This window comes from Carassius carassius, chromosome 47, assembly GCF_963082965.1.
Source record: "Carassius carassius chromosome 47, fCarCar2.1, whole genome shotgun sequence".
Taxonomy (NCBI): domain Eukaryota; kingdom Metazoa; phylum Chordata; class Actinopteri; order Cypriniformes; family Cyprinidae; genus Carassius; species Carassius carassius.
The window spans coordinates 25,321,386-25,333,291 of NC_081801.1; the positions used below are offsets into that span (position 1 = coordinate 25,321,386).

General features: G+C 37.6%; 1 protein-coding gene across 1 annotated transcript; it reads right to left on the reverse strand.

Annotated features, from left to right (window-relative positions):
- Positions 1–4,538: 4,538 nt before the first annotated feature.
- Positions 4,539–10,822, reverse strand: c47h5orf15 (chromosome 47 C5orf15 homolog). Its single transcript, XM_059542226.1, has 3 exons — positions 10,697–10,822; positions 8,783–9,360; positions 4,539–5,431 (listed from the first exon to the last, which is right to left on the reverse strand). The coding sequence occupies exons 1-3, from the start codon at positions 10,818–10,820 to the stop codon at positions 5,300–5,302; spliced, it is 834 nt and encodes a 277-aa protein (XP_059398209.1). The 5' UTR covers positions 10,821–10,822; the 3' UTR covers positions 4,539–5,299.
- Between the last annotated feature and the right edge of the window lie 1,084 nt (positions 10,823–11,906).

The window sequence follows — 11,906 nt, forward strand, 5'->3', positions numbered from 1 at the left end:
AAATCTCCGCACACAGTGTGGGCAGCATCCTCTTAAAAAATCATGCAGAGATTAACAAAATCTCATGTCAGATTTCCCTGGCAAACCTCTAATAACAGTTTCTAAAAGAACTGCACACTTTCTCCAATGATCTGACATCACAGATGTCACAGGCCTCTTTGGAAATCACTTCAAAACCTTCGTTAACATTCCTTTAATGTCATTTCATTGTCGTTATCTGTTGTGTATGTACTCCCTTTAGATACTGTATATACATCTACTGACCCATAAACTGAGATCAGAGCCGTTTGCTTTGAATATTATTACTATGGTGCAAGATCAGTTATGCACACAAGGATGTACATAAGTGGTGTGCAACCCAAAAAAAAAAAAAAGTAAAAAAAAGCTGATTTTAGGTTTGAAAATTATGAAAAATAATATAAAAAAAAAGAAAAAGGAAAATAGAAATATTAGCAGTGAAGTATAAAATAGTTGTACTTTTATTTATTCACATTATATTTGAAAGTATTATTTAAGAGTGATATAGACGTATTCACCGTGAAGCTTACACTGGAGATGAACCTGAGAGAAAACGGACTTCACAGTTAGTGAGTAAGAAAAGTTTAAATAGTTAAAAATTTTGCAGAGCATCACAGTTCTATATGATATGAGAATCATACTTTAATAAAGCAAGAGAAGGCAGGAGACACACATAACATTGATGATACCCGGCCAACTCAAACTGAACAGAAAGTCCAAATCATCCAAGGGTGAATAAATTAACAGCAAATTGTTATTTTTCATCTCTTTAAGGAAAGTACACAGGGACAAACCTATCTGAGCGATGACAGGAGAATAACTTGTCTAAATAATAACATCATTCAGAGTGCAACGTCATTCTATGCACTTGGACCGGATCAGAAAAAAGAAAAACAGCTGTAGATAACCTATATACACAATACATATTTGTACCTAAATTTCAGCAGTTCAGATTCTAGCCTAAATGTAACCAGTAATAAGTTAATGTGATCATTTTCCTCAGAAAGGGAATTAAATTAAACTTCCTCCAACCCTACAGGAATTAAACAGCTGGATTAGATGAGACTTAGATAATAATACTCTTGTTGAGGCAGAACCGTAAGAAGATAAGCCTGATGTATATTTAGGAGGAGAGATAGAGAGCAGTTTCTTTAATCATGCATCAGTGGGAGAGTGTTGCCGTTTGATAAGTCACTAAACCTAGTCTGTTAAGATCCAAACATGCAGGGCTGTTCATCAAAATGAACAAATCTCATGCTAAAAAAGCCCTTCATCTCAGATTATTACAAGGTCCCCTGCAAAGTTTGGAAGGGAGTGAATTACTAAACAGTCTGGTACATCTCATGTCCATTGATGATGATTTCTTATATTTATATATAACAAACACACAGCTTTCGGCTTCTCAAGTCATTTATTTATGGACTGGAGTGCTGTGGATTACTTGTGATGTTTTTATCAGCTGTTTGGACTCTCATTCTGACGGCACCCATTCACTGCAGAGCATCCATTGATGAGACACTGATGCAATGCTACGTTTCTCCAAATCTGATGAAGAAACAAACTCATCTACATCTTGGACTATTTGAGGGTGAGGACATATTTAAATTTTTGGGTGAACTATTCCTTTGATGTGGTAAACGTGTACTAGCTCAGGCATCACACTATACTATTGTAGCACGCATGACTCTTTTTTTAATTCTCACACAACACACAAGTCAGCACAACACACTCTGTAGAACTACAGTAACCCATCACACAGACTACACAAATATTTGCACCTTAAATATAGACATATTTCATATGTGGGGAAGGGAAAGGTTTGCAATTGTATTTGTCAGTAAATAAATTAATCAATTCATTCTGAAGTTAAATGTTTCTTTATTGGTTACAAAATGTTTTCAAGCATCAGCTTTAAGCACACTAATGCAAAAGCCCAGGAACCGGAAACTGCCTGAAAGAATGAAACTAGTCTATATTCTATAGATGCATGGCCAATGTTGACTTCCTTCGAGTGGTTTAACATAACAACAGAAGACCATGATGATTGAACTAGCGCTTGGTAGGCTTTCTGACACTTTTTGTGGACTTCTTATTGTTCTTGACACTGTTTCTGAGTTCACTGGGTGAATCATGAAGAAAAACCTGATGTTTTCCTTAGTCAGATGGGTTTAGGTAAGTGAGACATTGATACACTCTCAGAAAAAAATAGGTACAAAAGCTGTTACTGGGCCGGTACCTTTTCAAAATTTAATATTATGTACCTGTTAGCATATTTGCATTGACAATACCTTTAAGGGACCAATATGCACCCTCAAGGGGTAAACTAAGGTACAAAGTTGTACTTTCTGAAAAGTGACAACTTTTGTACCTTTTTGTCTAAGAGAGTACAGTATCTGGTTAGTAATGACATTTTCAGTTTTTTGATGGAAAGTCTCCGACTCGGCCAGTACTCAGTTTATTGTAAAATGAAAATAAAAGGAAATTAATTGTTTCTGAAATAAAATGTAAAAAAACAAACCAACCAGTGCACATAAACATCAAATGATTTTAAAATGTTTAAATCACCTTTAAAACTCACCTTTCAAGAACATTTAAACAGTAGAAGAAGAAAAGAAAAAATAGACACAAAAAATTTAGATCTATAGACTAATATTTGTTAGTTGTAACACTGCATTTTATAAAATCCAAGACAAACTGCTATTGGCAATTTTTTTTTTTTTTTTTTTTAAGTGGACAACTCAATTGGAGATCTGGCTCTGTCTAGAATGAATAAAAGAGTTTAATTAATCAGATTCCACTCACACAGAGCAAGTGAAAGAAAAAAACATCAGAAATCTGGACAGATTTCAGAGCCTATTTCTCTAAATCAAACCGGGTTATTTGTGTTGTTTCAGAACCGTCTGTTTCTCCATCACTCGTCTTGAGGCCTTTTTTTCACCTGACCACAATCAAGTCCCATCAGTAGCTACTGCTCAGACTGGAAAGCAATTTCCTGCATCCCTGCAGATGCATTATGGGACATGAATGCTCTCATTAAGAGCCATGCAACGGTTCCTGGAGATGTCGGACAGGCCCTGCGACAGATGAAAGCTGCACTTGTGCCCTCCAGACAGGAGATGAGTTTGGGTCTTGATTCATGTCCTGGTCTTCCAAGAGCCGTGCTTCCCAACCTTTTGTCCTTGCATAATCAAACCTAAGACCGCCTCCCGTAGTTGTATGATTATTACAAACCCACAGATAGAAGCATAATTATCTTTTTAACTACAAATACAATTTTTGTTTATTTTTTTATTTTGTTGCTTTTATTCAATAACATTTAAATATTGCATTATTTTATTTATAATAAATTACACTTCCTGCCTTTCAACTTTGTAGGATATTAGTAATACCAGTTCACCAAAAAATGACAATTTGCTGAAAACTTCTGGAGAAATGTAGCATTGCATCAGTGCCTCTGCAGTGAATGGGTGCCATCAGAATTCAAAGAAAGAGTTCAAACAGCTGATAGAAAACATTTCAATAATCCACAGTCCATCATTTAACAAAGACAAAAAATATCTGTTACATATCTGTAACAAATCCATCAAGACATTTAAACAGTCACTTTTGGCAAAAATATGAGTTCGTAAACCAAAATATCGCTTCATCTAGTGGAAAAAGTGCATCTCCTGTTATCTCTCCAATCAAAATCCACCCACATCTTTGTTTAGAGCTGTTTTGGCTTATAAATGATGCTTGATTAATCTGTACATAAATCAATCTACTGTTTCAGATTCATACACATTACTTATCAAGTCTTACTATTGAATTGTTGTTGTTGTTCTCATGTCAGATGTGTATGTATGTACCAGGAGCACCTTAAAAACAACAAATTCCTTGAGTGTTTGCGCACACCTGGCGAATAAAGCTGATTCTGGTGAATAATTCTGATTCTGATTGATCTGTGCAGACTTCTCTCCTGTTTCAGACCAAAAGACTATTTCACTGAGAAAGCAATATTATGTATTATGGACTTGTATTTTAGCCAGAAGCAACTATTTGAATTGAAAGTATCTGTATACTTGTTTCTTGGTCTCTACTACACTCTAGTGGCTGCTCACACACAGGTACATTTCAAGGTTAATAAACAAGTTACAAGAATTAGTCATACATTTCCCCCTTATTTTTGCATTATTTGCTTTCATTTATTTCTGTATTTATTCATGCCATCGATTTTAGGAGAGAGTTACACACACAGTATCAGTTCACATCGTCTTACATTTCCTGATAGAGAAATCAAGCCACCAGATCTTCAAGGAAACTCATTGTGTAACTTGAATCAACTGGAAATGAACACTAAAGTTGAGATGTTTCAGCTCTGGGGTTTCGATAGGCTGATGATGTTCACACGAATAGTCATTTTAAATTGGAATTCATGCAGTAATCATCAGCTAAAACCATGCGTGAGTTTAAATGAATAATAATCATTCGACATATGGCTGAACGTGATTTAAAACAAAAAAAAAGTTGAGGTTTTGTCATGCATATGGCATCATTTGCTGATGTGCATATGTGTAATAATACAGTGTAATAAAATCCATTATCATAATGAAATAAATACTCAGTATCTGTCTGCATACAGAGGTGCTTTATTGATGAACAAAATTCATGATGATTGAAAAAGAAATAAATATGCTGTCTTCATGCACAGACACAACCTCTGACAGAAATCAGAGATGAAGATGCTGTAATGCATGTTATTAGTGTTATAGCTAAAACAGATCTGCACACACATATTGATATCTCCTGCTGCTGCTACAGTCATGTTGAGATGGACCAATGCTCAAAAGCAGTGAATAAAAAAAAAACAGTTGTATGCTTATTTGCCATAAATCTCTGAAGCTTTGTCAACATCAGGCCTTGCTCATACAAAACAACTTCACTGAAGTCATAACCCAAACATAAGCAAACACACACACATTTAATCTGTACTGGAGTTAGCATGGCTGTGCTGAACTCACAATAAGTCACAATAGTTACCGCTACTTTGATCTGGGCCTATGTGACAGACCACAGCTTTATCATCAAATATTTACAGGGACAGATCTTCATTTGCTTTTCTTCAAGAATTATTAAATTAGAGAAAAATCTGTATGATTTTATAGACACCGAAGAACAAGAAGAAGAAAATGAGAACTAGACCATCTGAAGAGTGCACACAAACAAACTACTAAAGCACAATCCCTCCTCCCCTGATTAAATAAGACACCATGTGTGGACAAAATCAGCTGTTTGCAGTCCTTCAAAAGATGTAATCGTTGGTCATCTTGAGCGAAGGCATGGCTTCGTTGACGTTCTGGTCGAGCCGGTGATACTCCACCCCACGGGAGCAGAAACCGTCCCGCCAGCGGCGACTCTGAGCCAGCAGCATCAGCTGAAACACAGAGAAGAGGTCCATCACGATGACACTCACTCTTTTATTTCACTCACTCACTCACTCACTCTTTTCATTCAATTCACTCTTATTTCACTCACTCTTTTCATTCACGCACTCATTTACTTCACTCATTTCCCTCACTAACTCATTCAATCATTTATTTCACTCACTCATTTCACTCACTCTTTTCACTCATTCATTTATTTCACTCATTTCACTTTCATTTCACTCCCTCTTTTCATTCATTTCATTCACTCACTCACTCATTTATTTCACTCTCTTTTCACTCATTCATTCACTCATTTCACTCACTCACTTATTTCACTCACTCTTTTCATTCATTTCATTCACTCAATCATTTATTTCGCTCACTCACTCACTCATTCACTCACTCATTTCACTGACTCATGCACTCACTTATTTCACTCACTCACTCCTTTATTTCACTCACTCTTTTCACTCATTCACTCTCATTTCACTCCCTCTTTTCATTCATTTCATTCACTCACTCATTTACTTCACTCACTCTTTTCACTCATTTCACTCACTCACTTATTTCACTCACTCTTTTCATTCATTTCATTCACTCAATCATTTATTTCGCTCACTCACTCACTCACTCACTCATTTCACTGACTCATGCACTCACTTATTTCACTCACTCACTCATTTATTTCACTCACTCTTTTCACTCATTCATTCACTCATTTCACTCACTCACTTATTTCACTCACTCTTTTCATTCATTTCGTTCACTCAATCATTTATTTCGCTCACTCACTCACTCATTTCACTGACTCATGCACTCACTTATTTCACTCACTCACTCATTTATTTCACTCACTCTTTTCACTCACTCTTTTCACTCATTCATTCACTCATTTCACTCACTCACTTATTTCACTCACTCTTTTCATTCATTTCGTTCACTCAATCATTTATTTCGCTCACTCACTCACTCACTCACTCACTCATTTCACTGACTCATGCACTCACTTATTTCACTCACTCACTCACTCATTTATTTCACTCACTCTTTTCACTCATGCACTCACTTATTTCACTCACTCTTTTCACTCATTCACTCATTTATTTCACTCACTCTTTTCATTCACTCACTCATTTATTTCACTCACTCTTTTCACTCATTTCACTCATTTATTTCACTCACTCTTTTCATTCATTTCATTCACTCACTCATTTATTTCACTCACTCTTTTCACTCATTCACTCATTTATTTCACTCACTCTTTTCATTCATTTCATTCACTCATTTCACTTTTACTCATTTCACTCCCTCCCTCCCTCCCTCCCTCACTCACTCACTCACTAATTTATATCCCTCACTCACTCATTCACTCACTTACTCCCTCCCTCACTCACTCACTCACTCACTAATTTATATACCTCACTGACTCATTCACTCACTTACTCCCTCCCTCACTCACTCATTCACTCACTAATTTATATCCCTCCCTCGCTCATTCACTCACTCAATCACTCACTCACTCACTCCCTCCCTCACTCACTCATTCACTCACTAATTTATATCCCTCACTCACTCATTCACTCACTCCCTCCCTCACTCACTCATTCACTCACTAATTTATATTCCTCACTCACTCATTCACTCACTCCCTCCCTCACTCACTCACTCATTCACTCACTCCCTCCCTCCCTCACTCACTAATTTATATCCCTCACTCATTCACTCACTCACTCCCTCCCTCACTCATTCACTCACTAATTTATATCCCTCATTCACTCATTCACTCACTCCCTCCCTCACTCACTCACTCACTAATTTATATCCCTCACTCACTCACTCACTCACTCCCTCCCACCCTCCCTCCCTCCCTCCCTCCCTCACTCACTCACTCACTCACTCACTCACTCACTCACTCACTCACTCACTCACTCACTCCCTCCCTCCCTCCCTCCCTCACTCACTCACTCACTCACTCCCTCATATCCCTCACTCACTCATTCACTCACTCCCTCCCTCACTCACTCATTCACTCACTAATTTATATCCCTCACTCACTCATTCACTCACTCCCTCCCTCACTCACTCATTCACTCACTCCCTCCCTCCCTCACTCACTCACTAATTTATATCCCTCACTCATTCACTCACTCCCTCCCTCACTCACTCATTCACTCACTAATTTATATCCCTCACTCACTCATTCACTCACTCCCTCCCTCACTCACTCACTCACTCACTCACTCCCTCACTCATTCACTCACTAATTTATATCCCTCACTCACTCATTCACTCACTCCCTCCCTCACTCATTCACTCACTAATTTATATCCCTTTCTTTCCCTCACTCACTCACTCACTCCCTCCCTCCCTCCCTCCCTCCCTCCCTCCCTCCCTCACTCACTCACTCACTCACTCACTCACTCACTCACTCACTCACTCCCTCCCTCCCTCCCTCCCTCCCTCCCTCCCTCCCTCCCTCCCTCACTCACTAATTTATATCCCTCACTCACTCATTCACTCGTTTCACTCATTCACTCTTTATTTCCCTCACACAGTTATTTTCACTCAGTTATTTCATTCCATTCACTCACTTCACTTACTCATTCACTCATTTATTTCACTCTTATATACACAGTGTGAGAACTGGTATAGTCAAGATACTCACATTTCTCACTTTGATACAATACTTTAACAATAAAGAAATTATATTGATACGATTTCCGCTAAACAGGGAAAACGTTAATTTAATTTTTGACCGTAATATATTTTCTTATACTTCTCCTACTTATATACATACACACAAATAATTTGATTTAATAATAACTTGAATATATTATTTATTTTACACACTGCAGTTTGTTGTCCGAATTTTATTAAAATGCATTTAAAAACAGGATTGCTTTGCTTGTTTGTGGGGCTGCACAATTTGATAATACTTATTATTACTATTAATACTATTGAATTTAAATAGAAAAAAATGGCAAATAAAAAATATTACTACTGTAAAATAACATAAAAAGTATTTAAAGTATTCAAGAAAAACTAAATAATACTAACATTTCAAACTTTACACCATCTAACTTTTATTTTGACAGTAAACCGCCGGAGCCCTTCTACAGTGCTTCTCATTTTGAGTTTGTTAGGATGACTGGTGCATGCAAAATTAATTTCATTTAATCGTGCAGCCCTAAAACACACAGCTAGAGCACTTCTAATGGCATTTCTTCACATGCTTACATTTCCCTACTGAATGTCAAAATGTGATCAGAACTACTGGGGTTATCTAGAGTAAATGCAATAAGTTTAAACCATGCATCTCACCATATAAAAAAAAAAGCCCGTGGACTTGTGATGCTTACCTTTCTCTTGTTGTGGTAGGTGATGTAAACGATGGCCACCAGAAAGGCGATGATGACCAGATGAAAGAAGAAGTGGGAATCTTCATCCTGTGGGGTGTAGGGGTCTTCGATTTGGTTATTCATTTCTTCAGAGCTCTTAGGGGAGTTTTTCTTGACTTCCTTGCCGTCTTGAGGCGCCTTCGTGTTTTCACCAATATCACCATCATCATTGACGCCATCTTCAAAGCTCATGTCTGGTTCTTGAGACGTGCGGTGGGACGTGTAATCGGAGGTAATCTCGGTTTCGTCAGCTGCAGGGGTGGAGCCGGTGGTGGGCTTGTTTGCAGGTGTAGTGGTGGTCTCTGGTGGTCTGTGTTTGGTGGATGTAAGCTGGTCTGGAGTGGTTTTGTGCAGGTCTGTGGAGGCAGTCGTAGGTGGAGCGGTAGGAGTGTCTGCTGATTTGGTGCTGATGTCGTTTTCGACAGTAGAAGCTGCCATCACATTCAACTCGAGCGATTCCCTCTGAAGAGTGCCATTCTGGATTCTCGCGGTGTTTTTATTAGATATAATGATGGTTTTGTTCATATTGCCTATGCCAGCTGCGAAAAAAAGCCACATTAAAAGCAATTACAGTAATACTGTTGTGGTGCTTTAGAGTACTTACAAATAGTAGTCTGTTATTCCAAATTACATGACAAAAATTGTAGTTAGTAACATAATCCATTACAGTACACATTTTAGCTAATATAATCAGATTACCTTTTGACTACTTGTGACCGAAATCAAATTAAATAAAATAATCTTGTGCCATGTTGATATAAAAATACAAAAATAAAAGGAAATATATTCATGTTTATGAAGGTGCTGCAGGGGGTTGTGAGGTTAAGGAAATGTTATAATTTAGTTACATCATTAAAAATAATTGTGTTGGAAAGACAAAAAACTTCCAAAGACAGTAATACTTAATAAATAACCCACGGAGTGATAATTCAAATAAAAATTAATGTGTTTATTAGTAGCTGGTGCAATGTTTAAAAAAACTGTAAATCCAGGTTTCAAACGCTGTGGTCTCTCAGCTTTCTGTGTAATTATAGTCATCTGATTAATGATTAATATGTAATCATGTTATCAATAATAAAGTACAAAATTTTACTACAAGTATTTTGGTTTTGGAATTTGATTGAATAATCAACATTTATTTCCTGCGAATGAATCAAAGCCTCAGTTTAGAGTCTTGTCAATGTCAACAGTAAATGATGATCTAAGTTTTTCATTCCGGCTTATTAAAGCATGAATTACAGATTCTTCTGAGTGGAACAGGAATAATTCATTAGTAACACGAGTAATTGGATGAATACTATGTAATAATTTTAGATCTAATGTTTATAAATGGCAGGTCAACTGTTGTACTGGGATTAATTCTAAATAATCTAGTTATTTAAACCAAAACCAGATTTCCATTTGATCTCGTGTTACACTTTTATTTTCACCGCTGCAAAAACAAACACTTCGACTAATATGGAATAAAAAGAACAAATTTATCGGGAGAGACAGCGAAAATTTATTTAAGCCTTAAAGTCAAAATGAAAAGATATGAACAGACTGGTGAGGTGTAAACTCATATTGTAGGTTATAACTCCAGTATTTACGGAAGCTACGAAACTGAGCACGTCACATAAAAACACGAGACTTCCGGTACCATCAACTCTCAGAAGTGTTGTGCGAGTTTTCTGTTGGGTACTTGTATAACATTTTGTAAACGTGACATTTATCAGTTCCTAAACACAAACGTTTGATGAGAAAGACGTTTAGAGAGTAATTGTAACGTTACATGGGGTTCATTCACAAGGAACACGGGCTCTTTCGGTAAATAACTGACACCTTGACATTATAAAGGACACCCTATTGAGGTTTAGAAGGAGATCCTCCACTAACCTGCCGGTGCCGGTGTGCAGCTCACAGAGAGGATCTGCAGTGACAGTAAAACTGCGATTATTCCCGCTGCGGAGTCACCGAGTCCCGTTTTCCGCACCGCCGCCATCTTCGGTGCTGACGTCATCAGTGCGCATGCTCCGACCGTGCTGCCTCTTACAGTACATATTTTTGGAGTATGTTAAATAATTCTTCATAACTGCGTTTTTAACGGACGCTGAGTTAAAAAGTTCACAATGCTGCAGTAGATTAAATATAACGCTGATAACAATAATATAAACATTTTTTTCAGTTTAGATATTATTTATCACTCAAACCCCTTACTCTACCTGGCCGTCGGTCTCGCATATCCGCCATGATTGCAGTTTTTAACACCTTTTAATGCGCATTTGTAGTTCTAATCGAGTCCTCGTCCAACACGCTGTGTTGTTGGAAAAATTGACCGGAAGTAGTACCCATTTAATTGTATTTTCGAATATTATTTAGGACGATAGTATACGCTGCAGGGCCGTCGCTAGTGGGGTGAAAGTTGCTGACGATTATAGGGGCCCATGGCTGAGGGGGGGCCCCCAACGATCTCAACCCAACTGGCTGAGGCCAGCCTAAAAAGATGCTCAGAACAGTTGACGGAACACTGCTGCGCATCGTCACGAAAGCTCATCTTTTTCACGTTTTTTAAGCCTGACCAAGGTTCAGTAGGCTACCGCGGTGTTCAGGTGTTCAGGGCTCACACAGAGAGAGGCATCTCTCAAAACACTTGAACACCGAATTTGCATATTTTTGCTCTTGTGCCAACAAATACATACAAAATATGTCAAAATACCCGCCTTGGAAAGTATGCTCGAAAAAATGTCAGTTATTTCTTAAATGAAAGTAAACAGTTGAGTAAAAAAATATATTTTGGATGCGTTCATAGTACTCTTAAAGTGACCTCGCCTAATTTAGCTACTAGCTGCTGTAATTTTAATCCAAGAAAATGAAAGAAAAACACTCACTGCTCTTGACTGAATTACTTTGTAATTTTAACATGAATTAATGCACAGTCAGACCAAAAACTATCCAGACACCAGGTTTAATTTTACTAGTAGGTACAGGACACTAGAATACATTTGAGTAGTCATGGGAAGTCGTGGCCTAATGGTTAGAGAGTTGGACTCGCAATCCAAGGGTTAAATGCAGAGCACGAATTCTGAGTATGGGTCACCATACTTGG